The sequence below is a fragment of the Lacerta agilis genome, chromosome 7, assembly GCF_009819535.1.
Source record: "Lacerta agilis isolate rLacAgi1 chromosome 7, rLacAgi1.pri, whole genome shotgun sequence".
NCBI lineage: Eukaryota > Metazoa > Chordata > Lepidosauria > Squamata > Lacertidae > Lacerta > Lacerta agilis.
Window position 1 is genome coordinate 42566531 of NC_046318.1, and position 17692 is coordinate 42584222.

General features: G+C 41.9%; 1 protein-coding gene across 2 annotated transcripts in view; it reads left to right on the top strand.

Annotated features, from left to right (window-relative positions):
- Nucleotides 1-17692, top strand: part of CABLES1 (Cdk5 and Abl enzyme substrate 1) — a 49822-nt gene that overhangs the window by 18667 nt on the left and 13463 nt on the right. Inside the window, exons 2-4 of one of the 2 annotated variants that reach the window (XM_033155032.1) lie at nucleotides 9651-9722; nucleotides 14084-14176; nucleotides 17597-17674. In XM_033155032.1, coding sequence (XP_033010923.1) covers nucleotides 9651-9722; nucleotides 14084-14176; nucleotides 17597-17674 — 243 coding nt within the window. The remainder of the gene's footprint in view (nucleotides 1-9650; nucleotides 9723-14083; nucleotides 14177-17596; nucleotides 17675-17692) is intronic. The other variant, XM_033155033.1, reaches the window with a different exon arrangement.

Consider the following 17692-nt stretch of genomic DNA (forward strand, 5'->3'; position numbering starts at 1 on the left):
GATTATATAGGTGAAAAGTGGTCTATAAATAAAATTAAGTGCTCAATATTTGTAGCACTTGTAGTCATAACTCAAGTTTTAGTTTCTGGAAGTCCTTGTGTTTCATCTGCAAAATTCTAACTTAATACCAGTGAAAAAACTATTCAGGACTATAGCACGACATAAACTGTATTTTACAGAATTGTCTTAAAACATTGAAGAGGGTTAAACAGAAGTGTATGTACAAGTAGGAAGAAGGAATGAACCAAATGCACATTTGCTGTCTTTGTACAATGAATGCATCTTGCACTGGTGGAATGATCTGAACACCATTGCCATTTCAGCTTTATTTTCAGTGTTGTTGTTGTTGTCTTTAAAAGGCACAAAGTTGAACCTCTTCTGCTAAAAGAAATAGGAGGTGGAACTCATTTATATAGTGGATATATAATACCCACTGCAGTTTGGGGGGAGGAAAAACTGGAAGTAGCTACCAGCATCTTTGTCTGCTTCAAAGGACAAAAACAAATGTATAATTCTTAAAAGTGACCTTTTCCCTCTTCGCTTCTACTCAGATCTCTTTGAAAAGTTCAGCTTTCTTTATGGATTATCTTTCAGTGAAAGATGCTTTCATGTTGGCATGAAAGGCCAGTGCCAGCATCCTTGTAAACAGTTCTGCAGTAACAAAGCACTTTTTAAATGTGTGGTAGGAGATGGTTTCTTCTGTTTTTCAAGGCTAGGACTTAAAAGAGTCTTGTGGAAATTGTACTAAGCACTGGTCAAACTTTCCCCATTATAGCAGGCTGAAGTGGAAGTTCCACTGGTCCTTGTGCCTATGTGATACTAGCTCTGTGAGCTCCTCATCCCAGGACTCAATATCTGTAATACTGGCTGCTAACATCTTGCCACAGCACCAGATTTTGAAAGATACAGTTGTATTGTCCTGACTAGCTCAGGGAGCAATATTGTGCTGGTAGACAGCTGTAAGAATGATAAAGGAAGACCAGAACAGTAGGTGTGGGTGTGGTGTTGGGGTCAGGATGCTCTTCATTTTTTTGACTTGGAACAAGACAGAAGAAATTGCATCGCGAAAAATTGTTCATACAGCCTTTCATAAAAGTGGTAGTAATGTGCACGTGTGCAGATATACCACCCACTGGCGGAGGAAGAGATGTGCGGGGGGAGCGCACTGCCCCCGGCAGCGCTATCCCAGTAGGGTGCCATCGCGGTTGGCCACCCACCCGCGCTGAGCGCCCCGTCCCCACAGGTGGTGTGCCACGCCACCAGGACGCGCACCAGCCCCGACCCCGCCTGCTCTCCCACTGCCGGAGCATGAAGCTCCGCCACTGATACCACCTAAGCTTATAGGCTCTTGAGCAACAGGAGCTTACGGCTGTGTTGGCCAAGTGTGACTTAATGTGAGCATAAAAGAAGAAAATAGACCAGCTCTCCTAATTTACAATAGCTTGCTTTGCTGGTTGTCAAAGAGGATCCTTGCTTACCCCTACCGGACAGTCAGACTGTTGGCTTCATTCACACGTGGAATTCATTGCATTAGTTTAACTGATTATAAAGCTAGCGTTTCCATCCTGCTTTCTAAAGTTCCTTTCACGCTGCGCGTGCCTGTTCCGCCACATCTCAAATGCTATGCTGCCATGTTGTGATAAATGTCATTCACACATGTCATTCCTCCATGCTGTCCCTCTTCCTCTAATTTCTGCCATTCTTCCAGGCTTTACCTGCTTGGTATGACTTTCTGTGTTGAAACACTGGCCCACACTTCCTCATCAGACAAATAAATAAGTATGAGCCAGGAGTGCAGCATGCGCCATTGTGCCACCCACAGCTCATCACAAAGGCGGGAAAGTTTGCCTCATGTGATTTTTCCAAGTTTCAGAAGCTGCAAGCAGAGTTTTTCTGAAATCAAATAGCACAGATATAAGTATTAAATTAGTGCTATACTGTATTCCGTTAAATTCCATTAGTTTTTACAGAAGTTGCTTTTACTTCAGATGAAAGCTCAAATAAATTGCGCAAAAAGCAGTTAGGGTAATGGCAGTAAAACAGAATAAATTGGAGTATGAATGCAGCCTGTGGCTATCTACCATACCATAAAAAACCAAGGTGAAGCCAATTGTGTATGTATGGGTGTGTATGGAAAATTTGTTATTTAATCTGAGAACACTGGAGAGAAAACAAAACTTAAATAAAAGGAGACGGGTAGCTTTTGTTCCATGTTAACCTGATCATATCACACTGCTTTAGGACAAAGTAGTTTGATTCATAATTTCTAGTGAATGGAAAGTCCTGTTCATTGTATAACAGGATTCATTTGGTATATAGTCAACAGGTGATTAAGGGATGCGGGTGGCGCTGTGGTCTAAACCTCTGAGCCTAGTGCTTGCCGATTGGAAGTTCAGTGGTTAGATCCCCGTGACGGGGTGAGCTCCCATTATTCGGTCCCTGCTTCTGCCAACCTAGCAGTTTGAAAGCATGTCAAAGTGCAAGTAGATAAATAGGTACTGCTGCGGCAGGAAGGTAAATGGCGTTTCCGTGCGCTGCTCTGGTTCGCCAGAAGTGGCTTAGTCATGCTGGCCACATGACCTGGAAGCTGTCTGCGGACAAACGCCAGCTCCCTTGGCCTATAGAGCGAGATGAGCGTGCAACCCCAGAGTCGTCCGTGACTGGACCTAATGGTCAGGGGTACCTTTACCTTTACCTTTACAACAGGTGATTAAAAACAAAACAGGGATCCTTTGTCCCTTTCTCATAGAAGTCTTTCTTTATCTTCATCCATGTTGCAGCTTGTTCTCAATAATGTAGCCTAATTATAGGCACATGACTGACTTGAAATCATTTCCCCCTGTTGACATTTCCTGATGCTTACTTAGATAATCTTTCTGAACAACTCTGCAGCATTTCTGTGAGCATATTGGCAGGAGTAGAGTGAGAATTTTTTGAAGATCCAAACAGTGCAGTATTTTCATATACTTGGCTTTGGGTAGAGCAGACGGAGAAGTTTAGTGCTTGCAGTAGCCAACAAGGCACAATTGGCACAAGCTGCTTGTCCATTCCCCTCTATCAGGCAAGCTGGAGATTGAATAAGAGCTGTTGCTTCAACAATTAAGCAGCTCAGACATGGACCTTAAGAAGGATCTGGAGACTCCATACTTTCCTGGTTCTTGGTCAGGCCCTGATCTTAGCAGGTGTTTCCCATGTGCTTTTCCTCCTCCAGAGTAGCCTTGTGTGCAGCTACATGGGTCCTGGAGCTGCTGAGTCCAAAGGTCCTGCTTTACTCACCGTCTCTTTTGCTCCTATGGCCCTGGGAGAGACGCAGGAGGGATATGTAACCAGACAGTTCCAGTCCTGGGGTTAGGATGTCCAGATCTGGGATAATTGGCAGAATGGAAATATGCTGGAGGATCCTGCTCCTCATCTGAGGAGACCTGAGGTTTGCTATTTGTAACTTACATTGTGAGTTAATTGGTTGAGGAATTGTACAAACAGTTATAATTCTTGTGAAACTAGAGGCATGTATGGGTGACCAAACACCACTGGTAATCAGTGAAAACTGTTCACTTTATATTCCCAAAAATAAACTGCATAAAACACTTTGGTTTTGTCATTAAGGGAAAAGGATGGAATAGAATTTACAGCACATTGGTAGGCATTTTTAAAACACTGGGTATTTTTATTTTTATTTTTTTTAAAGTTGCTGTTAATGATGCACACTCTGTGACTTCTGCTGGGCTGGGCTGGGCTGCCAATGAATCACTCCTTCAGTGAGATATGGCAACTGCAGCAATGAAACTATGCTTTATAGGCATAATCCTAGTAAACAGTGCTTTTATTGTTCAAACATTCTTTCTTCTTTGCAGCAAAGCTCCCATGTATGTGTTGAAAGAGCCCTTGAAGTGTTGTTTTTGTGACACATTTTAATGAACCTCTTGCCCTTTTGTGTAGTTCATGTAATGCAGTTAATTTGACTGGAACAAGTGCTCCTTTTTTCTTTGCTTCTGTTTCTTCTGCTTGAGACTAGGGCATGGAATATGCTGTTCAGGAGGCAGGGGTCAGATCTACACCCTCATGTGTGTGGCTTAAAACGGCGATTGTTTTCACATATAAAATTAATTACATTAAAAGGGCAAGAAAGGTGTTGTTCTTCCATGTGCAGCTGTATCTGTGCTTCTACTTTAGATGCTTTGGTGGCACAGTCTTGCACTATCATCACTAAAGAGGAATTAACTCCTGATAAATGGAGTAGATCTATCTTGGCTGCCACTAAAACTCTTTTCTTTAGTATTTTCACATCTCCATGAGGATTGTGACTCTTGGGATGTTCTCCATTCCTTCTCTACAATGGAGCAGGTTGATGTGCTGGCAGATCTTCTGCTGCTTAACTTTTTGACAGACTTGGTCTTGTGTGCCTGTGGTAGGGCTCGTTTTTAATACAAATGGGCCTAAAATATACAAGCAGTGTTTTACACTCTTCAAAGAGGAGGCTTCTTTGTTGCGTACTCTGGGGTCTTCCCAGTAAACATGGCACAAGCGTAAATCTGTACAGCAACAGAATCAGTTACTTAGTGCTACATTGGATACAACCAAAGACAAACATTTAAAAACAATTCCATATGCAGTCATACCTTGGGTTGCGCTCCCTGAAGGATATGAACGCACCAAACCCGGAAGTACCGCAACGGGTTACTTCTGGGTTTTGGCGCTCACGCATGTGCAGAAGCACAAGATTGTGCTTTGGGCATGCGCAGAAGCGCCGAATTGCGTCATGCACGTGCGCAGATGCAGCGGTGCGGGTTGCGAACGCACCTCCTGCACGGATCACGTTCGCAACCCGAGCGTCCACTGTATTAAAAAAACAATTAAAATAGAACCAATACAGATGCAGACTGTGGGATAAGGATTTCCAGTTAAAAGGTTTGTTGAAAGAGGAAGGTCTTCGGTAGGCGCTGAAAAGGCAACAGGGACAGCGCCTGTCTAGTATATAACAGGAGGAAATTTGGAAGGGTAAGTGGCACCACATGAGCTAGTAGGCAACTAGTTGTGCACATTGGATTGTCAAGCTGTTGCTGTTGTTGTTTGTTGTTGTTGTTACTACCCAGTTACCATGTGGACAGGCTCACAATTTCTGTGAGGTCAATGTTAATCCTACTTTTTACAACATTATTTATGAGGCAGTGACTTATCACCTCATTTATCCATGATTTCATTGGAATTTGCCTTGTTGGCTCTTAGTTGTAATGTTGATTTATTTAGTGGATTATTTAGTGCAAAACAGCAGTAAAAGATACGTTGTTTCATATTCTGGCTTTTCAGTATAGTAGGCTAAAATTCTAATCCCACCTATTTTAGAGTAACCCCCATTGAATTCAGCAAGACTTACTTTTGAGTAGACTTGGTTAGTCTGTTACATTGCCTAGGATAAAACAGCAGCAGTTTTCAAAACAAAAGCAATAAAAGCTCTGGTTTACAAAGAGCACAACAATCCATGATATGATATAAGAAAACAGGAATTTCCAGAGTGTGAGAAAAATGGCCCTGTGAATAAGTGTCTGTAAACAGAATGCAGCAAGTTGTAAAAACAAATGCCAGGCTTAATTTTCCACCTCTTCAGCAGCTGCCCCTTTTTGGTAACACCAGTGGCTGAGACATGGAAAACATGCGTTAAAAACACTGTGTTGAATAGTTTTGCATATAACAGATTAACTTTTAAAATATAAATAATAAATAAATACATTATTATTATTATTATTATTATTATTATTATTATTATTATTTAATTTATTTAAATATTTCTGTGGCACTTTTCTGGGCAGTACTTATTGAAAACAATTAAAATTAAAATTAAAATAAAATGCTATGAACAGACCAGAAGAATAAAACCCATCCTGTTCCTCCAAACAAACCATAAGCCAACAAAACATAATTCATGGCAGTTAATTTATTTGAGCCAAAGAGGAGTGCTGCTGAGGGGGCCTTTCCACTACCATTCATGTTTGTATTGTCACACTGTGCTGCCTTGTATTTTCTTTTCCTCACCACCATAATGAGAGAGAGAGAGAGAGAGAGAGAGAGAGACGATTCCATTTGCAAAGAGGGTAAAAAAATGTTAATTTTCCACACCAACAAAGTGAGGAGAAAAAGCTGTTGGCATGGGAAGGGGATGAAACCAAAGCATTTGACTGCCAGGGAGTCTTAATTTCATGTATTTTGGGAGCTCTTTCTCTATTATCACAGTTTTCATCAGTTGCTAGGTCACTGGAGAATTTTTTTAGAGCTCAAAAGCATAGCACTAAAAATAGACCTCAGGTTAAAAATTCAGTGACATCATCCTTCGGGGGAAGAGGCATTTGTATGCTTATAGGTGGAAAGACAGTACGAAATGCTGGATGAGAAGCTCACTTGTATAAAAGAATGATGTATTCTTCTAAGCCAACAAGGGGATGAGCCAAAGGCTAAATGCATCCAGAAATAAATTGCATTAGATGGAGCTGCATGATTAATGCACAGTTACTGTAGTCATGAAATAAGAGCAGGTCTTTTGGTATCTTCTTCAGAACGTCTGTTAAATCTGCTTTATTTAAAAACAAAAAAGATGTTGAGTTTCCCACAACTCTTCTGCACGCTAGCTACCCACTAAAGTGAGGAACCAGATGGACTACAACTCCCATCAACCCTAGCAAGAATGGCCAGTGGCCAAGGATGATAGGAGTTGTAGTTCAGCAACATCTGGAGGGCAAAAGGTTCCTCATCCGTGCAGTAAGCGAAGACCAGCCTGGCTTTCTTCAATTTTAAACATACACATTGATCACTGTGAAACAGTCCATAAGAAAATGCTTCTGTGTAAGTCCTGCTGAGATGAATTATTGTGCTGTTCCCTTTAGAACATCCCAGTGGGCTGTGTCTGAATTTGGCAGGCTTCATCCTACACCAGGGGTAGCCAACACAATGCCCTCCAGATGTTGTTTGATTCCAACTCCCATTAGCCCCAGCTAGCATTGTTGTTGTTGTTTCGTCGTGTCCGACTCTTTGTGACCCCATGGACCAGAGCACGCCAGGCACTCCTGTCTTCCACTGCCTCCCGCAGTTTGGTCAAACTCATGTTAGTAGCTTCGAGAACACTGTCCAGCCATCTCGTCCTCTGTCGTCCCCTTCTCCTTGTGCCCTCAATCTTTCCCAACATCAGGGTCTTTTCCAGGGAGTCTTCTCTTCTCATGAGGTGGCCAAAGTATTGGAGCCTCAGCTTCAGGATCTGTCCTTCCAGTGAGCCAGCATAGCCAGTGACTAAAGTCTTTAGTAAGAAATCTTACATCAGAATAAAATTAGCACTAGATGTTGTGTGTGTGTGTGTGTGTGTGTGTGTGTGTGTGTTCGTTCATTTATTTAAAACCCTAAACACAAGGTTAGTGTCACAACAAAATAAAGGGAAGTATATGAATCCAATTCTGTTTTTGTTTTTAAACATTACAAATCCAATTCAAATTACATCAGAGGTGAATTTACATTGGCAAAGAAATGATATACATGTTGTAGCTGGCAGACTATGATTTTGGACAACACAATAGGTGTACAAGATGTTACTATTCCCCCTCAACTTTGGGGGCATGTGCATTCTAAAATTTTAATGGTTTATTTATTGTTTCTCCTCCATGAATGTATCGTGGTTTTAAATATTTACAAACCTTCTTTCAGCTCTAACAAAGATCCCCAAAGCAGTTACCAAAACAAAAGAATAAAGAAGTTTAAGAACATAACAGAAAATCCTCAGTACCAGGAAGAGATAAATTAATAGAATAATGTTTCAGAGATTCCAAGTTAGCTGTAAACAAATCAAATAACTAATGCAGATAATGAAAGAGATGGCATTAGCTGTATTTCTGTGCATGTGTATTTGTGTGTATATAAATATCTAATAATTAGTGTGGTCTTATTTGTATAACCCTGTTAACAGGAAGCTATTTATGCTATCTGAAATGTGGTAATACCTTTTGATTCTTCTGCAAGAGATAACAAACTTCTAAGTCTCTCCAACTTCCCTCCTAGGCAATTTGATTATAGCTCTTGTTTTGTTTTGTTCTGTTTTGCTTTGCTTTGTTTTTATTATGCAATCTGATACAATCTATTGTATGTTCATTGTATGATACTTGTTTTTTTCTATAATTGATTTTATCTTGCTGCATTCCCCCCTTCAAATTATTGAAGCTTAAGCATGTATGCTTAAAAAATATTGAGTCATCAGGGCAGCAGGCCTAGTTTCCAAGGAAGATCTTACGTCCTTTCAGTCATGTCCCCTCACCCTTGCCACCATAGCTTCCCCTTCCCTTTCTTCTTGTCTCCTCTGTGATGTGGCCACCTTCCTCTCTCCATTTTTTCTCCTGGTCCTTTTGTTGTTGCTCCTGCTTCAAAGATAATCCAAAAGCAGAGAGGACATATAGGGAACAGGAAGGCGAGCAACGTGAGCTGAAGATAGTGAGTGACAACTCTTTCACCTGGCAACCTGCAAGGGGTCATAATTTGGCCCCAGGGCTGCAAGCTGCTGCTGAGTTTGAGATTCCAGAGTCATAATGTGAAATCTTTTTTTCTCATACAACAGAAAAGGGCATCTTGTTTTCTGGTGTAAATAATTCTGCAAGTGGGAAGAGTACTGTTGTATTCGGTTGTATTTGGGTCTGTTTGCAGCCTTCCCACAGACATCTAGTTGGCAATTGTGAGAAGAGAATGCTGGACTAGAAGGGTGGTTGGCCTGATCCAGGATCTTATGATCCTAATCTTAAGATCTCAGAAACCAGGACAAACAAGAGGAAACAAACAGGAAGGAAGAAACTCAAATGAAAGTTTAAGATGACATTGGATTCCACAGAAAATGATGTCAGGGGCCACATGCGTCTCCTGGGCATAGCTGTCAACTTTCCCCCTTTTTAAAGGGAAATTCCCTTATTCCGAATAGGATTCCTTGCAAGAAAAGGGAAAAGTTGACAGCTATGCTCCTGGGCTGCAGGTTGCCCACCTATGCAGGTTGCATAGGAAAAACCTCAGTAGCAGTTTGAAAAGCCTGAAGACAGGAGAACTGGTTTTTATATGGTATGTACTATGCACATACAGATCCACAGGCTGGAATCTGGGCAACAAGTGTTTACTTTTAAAACACTTAGATCAAACTGGGGGTTTGAAGTAGTGAATATTTGCCCAAGATCATTTGAAATCTTGCAATATAACTTCTCTTGCATGATAGCCTTGTTTATGGTGAAGAGAAGTGTGAAGAAATCTAAGAAGCAGAAAAGTATTTTATACAGTCATACCTTGGGTTACAGATGCTTCAGGTTGCGCACTGCGCCGAACCCAGAAGTACCAGAACGGGTTACTTCCGGGTTTCGGCGCATGCGCAGAAGCACTAAATCACGCTTTGCGCATGCGCAGAAACACCAGATCACAACCCATGCGTGCGCAGACGCGGCGTTGCAGGTTGCAAACGCTGCGGGTTGCGAACATGCCTCCTGCACGGATCATGTTCGCAACCCAAGCACCCACTGTATTGCTATTTTTAATTAGCCCAGTTCAGCTCAGTTTTGTTTTAAAAAGTGTGTTGCTATTTATCAAGGTTGGGGCAAAAATTGCATATGGTTTTAGTATTTAATTGTTTTGTTTTTTTTCCTTCACAGACGTCGGTTGATTTCCCAAAGGTCTTCACTGGAGACTTTAGAAGATATTGAGGAAAATGCTCCTTTACGGAGGTAACTATAACTATACAGAGTGTATGGATGTTTTTTTTTTCTTCAGGAAATGATTCTGTCACTGGCATGCCTGGGCAAAAGGTTCTGCCCCCTTACTCACCAACTCCTCCGCCACTCTCCCCACATTAATCTCCTCGCTTCCCACTAAGCAACTATTAACCCCCCTTTCCATCTTCCCAACCTTATTTTTGAAGCCACTGCCCTCTTCTGATCCGCAGCCCTGCTTTGCACTCGTTTCCACTGTCATCCCCATGTACAGGCCAGGGCTTTACATGTGAACATCTAAGAACTCTGCTGGATCAGACCAGAGGCACATCTAGTCCAGCATTGTTCTCGCAGTGGCGAACCAGGTGCCCACAGGAACCACATAACTAGGACTTGAGCGCAGTAGCTCTTTATATCTTCTATTTCTATTCCCCTTCGCCCTTTATTTTGACGTTTGTTAGAATTTGGACATTATGGAACTTTTTTAAAACTGATATTTTTCAACCCAAGAACGTGAAATAATTATAGGGGTGGGGGGTGAGGGAAGAGATTAGGGCTGTGTCCTTCCCTACTCCTTATGTGCTTAGGTCACAAGGGATTCTATGCATGCAAGGCTGACCCAATACATTTTGTGGGTTGAGATGAAGGAAAAGATGTCCCTGCCCCACATTACACATAGTGTAGAAGTGAACTGGATTGGTTCCATAGCTCTGCCACACTAGCTTCTGCTGGTAGGGCTGACCCTCTTCCATATGCATATAGATCAAGCATAGGCAAACTCTGCCCTCCAAATGCTTTGGGACTACAACTCCCATCATCCCTGACCACTGGGCCTGTTAGCTAGGGATGATGGGAGTTGTAGTCCCAAAACATCTGGAGGGCCGAGTTTGCCTATGCCTGATATAGATCCTGCCACATTGGCTTCTTTATAGGTTACAATAAACACGTATAGCAAGCTTGTAGAACTTATTCCAGACCAAGGTCCACATTTTTTCATGGGCAGCCTTCCGAACGCCGCATGCCACTGGGGACAAAATTGGGCACAGCCTCAGGCAAAAGTGAGCAGAGGATTAACACAGTTCAAGAACACATTGCATCCAGGCAAAAGAACTCAGGGAATGAGGCCTTGAGGGAAAAGGTGTGGCCAGGGGAAATTCTCAAGGACCAAATAGAAAGGTTTGGAGGGCTACATTTGACCCCCTAGATTTGACGGTCTCCACCCCTGCCTGACATAACAAGGAAGTGAGACTAGCAAGTGCAATTTAACTGTTATGTGTTAAGAGTCCTACTCACAAAAGACAGTCTCTGTTATAGAATTGTTTCAGCTTGGTCAGTGCAAAAAGAATGTAAACACTGGAGCTCTTTACAAGTACTGTTTTGATCACTGATGAACGTTCAATCCACAAAGAACTTCTTGGGACTGCTGAAGTGATACACATGGCAGTTTGGGGCACACCTTATATAAATACAATGTTCTTTGACAACTTGTAGCTTTCAAGGTCTCTATCCTGTAGCATCCGACATTTCATGCCAAATATATTCATAATGCTGCAAACATAGCCCCCAGAAGGCAAATTCGTATGTAAAGACCTCTAGTTAGCTTGCAAATGCAGTATGCTCTGTGATACTATCTATGTACCCTGTTAGAATCCAAACGCTGCATGACTGACTAATAATCTGTTTACCAATTCAGGATAGTGTTGCTCTTTCATCAAAGCATTTGTGTTCACCAGGGACAGAGGATCAACTGTAGCTGGGGCTTTGATAGGAACCCAAAACAAGCTCATAACATGAGGCAGCCTTGCTCGGAGTCAAAGAACTGTTTATTTACAACCCTTTCTTTTTTTTTAACATGGTGTTAATTATTTACAAAGACAAAATAAAGAAATGAATAACTTGCCAATCTCACCCTTCTATAAGGTTGGAAAGGGACACAAGTCACAGACTCCTAAAAACGACACAAACTTTGAACTTGCTTGTGATAAAGTGAAAACATTTTTATCATTTGTGTTTGTCCTAGGTTTCTTATATGAAAATGAGCTAATAGAAACCATCACACTATCTGTTTGCTATCCTTGGAATTTGTTATGTTTGCCTGGCCGCTACATGCCATGCTTTCATTCATCCAAAGAGTGTTCATATTTTTCTATTGTACTTTTTAACATCCCTTAATACATTTTTTCCAGCTTTTTAAATTGCTTGTTTCAAACCATTCCAAAGGATCCTTACTGTATCCAGGTGCACACCATAACCAGTAATTTCTTTTGTTTTATGAAGAAACTTAAACTAAAAAAAGAGCTCTTAATGAAATGCACTTGCAGTTGATAATGGAAGAAATGTGATATGATATGATATGATATGATATGATATGATATGATATGATATACATGTTTTAGCAGTATAATTACCGTATTGGCCTGAATATAAGCCGCACCCGAATATAAGCTGCACCTTTAAAATTGGAGGGGGGGAGAGAAAAAAATACCTGAATATAAGCTGCTCCATTCCTCGCTGCTCCTGGCTGCATACTGGGCGGCGGGGGAGGGGGGGTGCCACGTTGCCAGCAGCCTTTTCCCTTCCTCGCTCTCCCTTCCTAGCCTTGGGGGAGAGGACGGGGGACTACGAGCGGGGCGGACACCGCTTTGCCACGCTCCTGCCTCTGTTTGCCCTGTGCTCCTGGCTGCATATCATAAGGTCATGAATATAAGCTGCACTTCAACTTTTCACTGTTGGAATTTGAGAAAAAAAGTGAGGTTTATATTCAGGCCAATGCGGTATTTACAAAGTAACAGACCCTGTGCATTTTGCCTGTGGTATATCCCCTTGGCAGGACAGAATTTTTTCTCCATAGGACAAGGCCTGAGTAATTTAGCTTATCAGTATTTACTACTGAAATCCACCCAATTCAAATTGAACAGAACCGTTTCCCCATCTCCTAAGGGGCAAAAAAACTGAATAGCAAAATCTGTTGCTTCCTCTTAATGAGACTGTTCTTTTTAGACCGTATGTAACAAAGCATTCATGAGAGCATTGTGAAGTGCCGTCATAAATTATTCAAATGCAGCTATAATTGCCCAAAGAAATAAATAATGTTTAATATTTCAGATTGTTTACTCGCAGTTCTCCTTCCAGTGGACTTCTGCTCGCAGTGGGGATTCTTTTAATTGGAGCCCATTGTGACTGCTGATAGGAATAGTTGAGTGGAGGGAGAAATGGCAGCAGGATAAGCTATGCCTGCTGAAAGTCTGTCTTTTGTACAACTATTAAAGTTGCAGGAGCCCTGTCCTCTTTTCATCTGGCTACCTTGCCTAAAGCTGAATCAATGGCCCTCCATCAAATACATTGGATTTAAGATTGCTTGTCAGCAAAGGGCCATGTGACAATACACCTTTGAAGCTGAAAACATGCTCTCTGTGTGCTATCATATCCCTTCACTTCCATCTCTCATTGTCATATTTTTGTGTGTTCCATTACATCAGTGCATTTATCCTACACACCTCTCACGTCTATCCTCCAGTGCCTTCCTAGACCACCATATCCACCTGTCACAATTCATGCACCATTTGTTGCCAATCAGTCCTCAGTTAATAGTGCTTTACCCTTTGCTCTTCCTCTGCTGGGTGCCTTTGATCTTTCCCTTCTCTTTGGTCCAACACGTTACCTAGACGTAACACCTGCCTCATTCTGTGGTGCGTTTTGCACCGTTTTCCTACAGCTTAGGTTGTGTACACATTACTGGCTTTACACACAGGGCATTCTTTTTCTCTCTCGCAATAATCAAAGCTGGTTTTAAGGGAAATGCATCAAAATGCAGTATTTTATAAGAAACAACAGGATAGATACACATTGTGGCTAATTTTGTGTATAGATCACATCCCGAACCAGGGGTGGGAGCATACTGGATGCAGCGTAATGGGAGTGTGTTAACAGACTTAAAAGAGGAGGGAAAAGAGGAAGCAAACGTATTTTAGAGAAGACATCCTTGCACCATCCAGTTATTTTTGTTAGCAAAAGGAACTTTACCCATTATGAAGTGTTTAAAAACTGAAAAACATTTTGGTTTGCACTATTACAGAGAATTCTGATGGTTATGAAAAGACACATCATTCTTCCATTTCCCTATCTCATCTTTCTTAGGATCTGTAACAGAATCCAGGAAGTTCTGTTTTTCATTTTTAAATATATTGCTTCATTCTGTGTTTTTTTTAAGCCCCTTTTGTTTCTAGACATTCTTGTTTTCGTTATTGCTACAGACTCCTGAGTGGGGAGGATGGTGAACTGAATAATTTGTCTGGTCTTTCCTTCCTGCCTTTGTGTTGAGATATTTTGGCTATTCAGCAGAGAACTTAATTGGTTTCAATTGCTTTATTTTTCAGATGCCGAACTCTGTCAGGCTCACCCAGACCAAAGAACTTTAAGAAGGTTCATTTCATCAAGAACATGCGACAGAATGATACAAGGAATGGCAGGTATTTTGCAGGCAAAGAGCAGTGTGCCTTTGTAGGAGACAATGATCATCTTTTACATGTGGAGATTGGATTCTGTATGCAGATCACCACATTTCCTAATGCAACAATCCTCTGCAAGGAAAAGCAAGACATATCAAGAGAATTACCTCTGTATTCTGTAGTCTTCAAGCTGGACTAAATGGTTAAAAAAAAATCATGTAAAAATCATTGCCCCAGGATCTGCAATGGCAAATTATCCACTGCCCAGTGGTAGTGTGTACAAGCGCTTACTGATGCAGGATTAACCCACAGTGAGCACCCTCCCCATCCTGGGCTACCACTGGATGTGGGTGAGGCTGCTAGCCACACTGTATGCAGCATTGCAGGTGAGAGTTTATACACTTTGCAGTTGAAGGATAGAAGCTTTGTCCCATGGATGCTTATCTCTATGCTGCCTGTAACATCTGTCTGGCAAAGCACATTGGCAAGAGTAGCAGTTGAAATAAATTTATCTTGGTTACACTTTTGGTGTATGCTGTATAGGTGCAGGAATTATAAAGGGAGGCATGTTATAGGGAGATAAAATACTATGCAAGGGGCCTCACTTGGGCTTTAAAAATAGTGAGCAGGTGCCCTAGAAGCCAGCTGAGGTAACACTGGGTGAGCAGCAGTCATCAAGAATCTCCAGGTATGAAAAGTACAGAATGGAGAGTGGGACCAAAGCACAATGTTGCTTGCAAGGCTCTATCCAAGAGCGGATGTCTCTTCTGGTGCTTGCTAAGCTGTTGGAAGTAGTCAGGATGAATGTAGGGGGATAGTCAGGCCAAGGAATTTCAGCAGCCTGCCTGGTGGGTGAGGAGATACAGTACTTTGAGTGCTCCCAGCACCCAGTAGCTTTGGGTGCTAAAATGCCTTTGGAAAACAGAGAGATCCTTTTTAGTAGCTGGATCCCTTGTCAGCCATTAGCAATGAGAAGTGTTCCAACTTGTGAAAAAAGAATAAGGTAGGTATTGTTTTTCTGTTTATGAAACTCGCCTGAGTTTGTTTTGTGTTGCCGGTTTAAGAACTCTGCTTCTGCCTCAGCAGCAGGCCACACTTCTGTTCAATCCTGTTCCCCAGCATGATTAATGTTAGGGGTTGACCAGATAGTTCAACATGCTTCAGATTAAGAGTACATCACACTGCAGTGTAGAAACATAGGAAGCTGCCTTGTACCAGGTCAGTCTGTTTGTCTATCTAACACAGGCATAGACAAACTCCGGCCCTCCAGATGTTTTAGAACTACAATTCCCATCACCCCTAGCTAACAGGACCAGTGGTCAGGGATGATGGGAATTGTAGTCTCAAAACATCTGGAGGGCCGCAGTTTGCCTATGCCTGATCTAACACAATATAACCTACTCTGACCGGCAGCAATGAGACATTGAGGTCCTTCACATCTTCTGCTGCCTAAGGCTTTTCAGCAGCAGTGCCAGGACTGTAGCATGAGATCATCTACATTCAAAATGTGTGCTCTCCCTCTGAGAACTTCCCCTAATTTTCATAGTGAGCTTTCTTTTGGTATGTAGTATCAAAGATATTTGCCCCACTGATGTGACTGAACATGCTTTGAAATACCTTTGGGTATTTGCCTCCTTGTTGAGCTATAGGCTAACTTAATCCTTTATATGTGTGAAGTTTCAACAAGGGTTTCTGTTTCATCACGAATACTTTAATTTTAAGGGAAATGGCTGGTCAGTATCTGCATCTTGTTCTATATTCTGATGCTGTGCTTTGTAGGAAGTTTTCCTCTTTGCTTGCAATAGGACAAAACAATTATAAGTAGAATTGCATGCTAATGATGATTTATAATCCTCACCTGAAGGGTGAAGAGTTCATTGTAAGTGCTTCCTGATGTTCACTGCTTGCACAATTGCATGCTGAGGTTAAAGGGACATTCCCTCCAGGTCTGTCTGCATTTACAGTTGGAAGCATTGCACATTTCATGCAAAATTCATTGCATACAGGGACATTAGATTGCATGCTTTGAAAAGGCTGGCACGTCAGATGCTTTTGCAGACTTAATTACTGCTCTGAACTGCAGTGGTTAGTGTAAATTTTGTGTGAAAGCACAGTGGAGTGAAGCCATCTGTTTGATTTTAGCTCTCTTAATGCAGAAGTGGTTGTATTGTCATCTGTTCGGCAGACTCCAATTATCGTTGCATTTATGAACTCTGGACTAGAGGACCCATTTATTTCTCAACCATTTCTGGCACAGCACAGTGTTTAAAAAATAAAACACAGCTGTCTGACCCATTAATAGTTTCCCTTGGGCTGCCTTGTCAAAGATATGTGAAGTTATGAAAGTGACAAAAAAGTGATAGTTGTTTGGTTTTTCCCTGGAGGTTTATGCCAGTAACCAGATCAAAACATCTGAAGACAGATACTTCTTATCACACACACACACAAACTTTCTTAAATATATTACATTTAAGTAAACCATGTTTGAACAAGTGAAGTAGGGTTACCAATTTGTTTTTATTCAAATTCTTTAGCCAAATTAAGGGGATCATCTTCCGCATTATTAAAGCCACTCCCCCCCCCCCCCCGTTGTCCGTTTGAATATCTCAAAATGGTGCAGAAGAGAGCAAAGTAATTGTGGATATGCATTGGCTCAAGTCCCAAGCTTTTCATTCTGCACCCAGGCTGCTATGCATAAGGCTCTTTCCCCGTTTTGTCCCACTGGAGATATGGTTAGTAGCGATCTCTCTTAAAGCACTGATAACCAAGTGTTAAGCCTCCCTTGTTCTATGTCAGTTTATGGTGCTTGGCCTGTCAGATGTTGGTAAGTGCAACATACAGTGCAGTTTATGAGTGAGAATCGTCTGCAAGTGAGAGCTGGACCATCAAGAAGGCTGATCGCCGAAGAATTGATGCTTTTGAATTACGGTGCTGGAGGAGACTCTTGAGAGTCCCATGGACTGCAAGAAGATCCATTGAAAAACCTATCCATTCTCAAGGAAATTGGCCCTAAGTGCTCACTAGAAGGACAGATCCTGAAGTTGAGGCTCCAGTACTTTGGCCACCTCATGAGAAGAGAAGACTCCCTGGAAAAGACCCTGATGTTGGGAAAGATGGAGGGCACAAGGAGAAGGGGACGACAGAGGATGAGATGGTTGGACAGTGTTCTCGAAGCTACTAACATGAGTTTGGCCAAACTGCGGGAGGCAGTGAAGGATAGGCGTGCTCTGGTCCATGGGGTCACGAAGAATCGGACACGACTGAACGACTGAACAACAACAACAACAGTGTAGTTTATGAGTGAGAATCGTCTGCAACAGAGCAATAGAAAGAAAAGTAGGATAGCGGCAGTTTTTGCCAAGCAAAGTTTTAAGTTTGAATTGAATTGAATTGCTGGATTTGCTACCCTCTATCATAGCCTTTACTTTATTTGTTTTCTAGAATAGTCCTTATTAGTGGCAGAAGATCCTTCTGCAGCATATTTTCAGTGCTGCCGTATCGGGACTGTAGCCATGTTGGGTATGTATATTTGTTTCA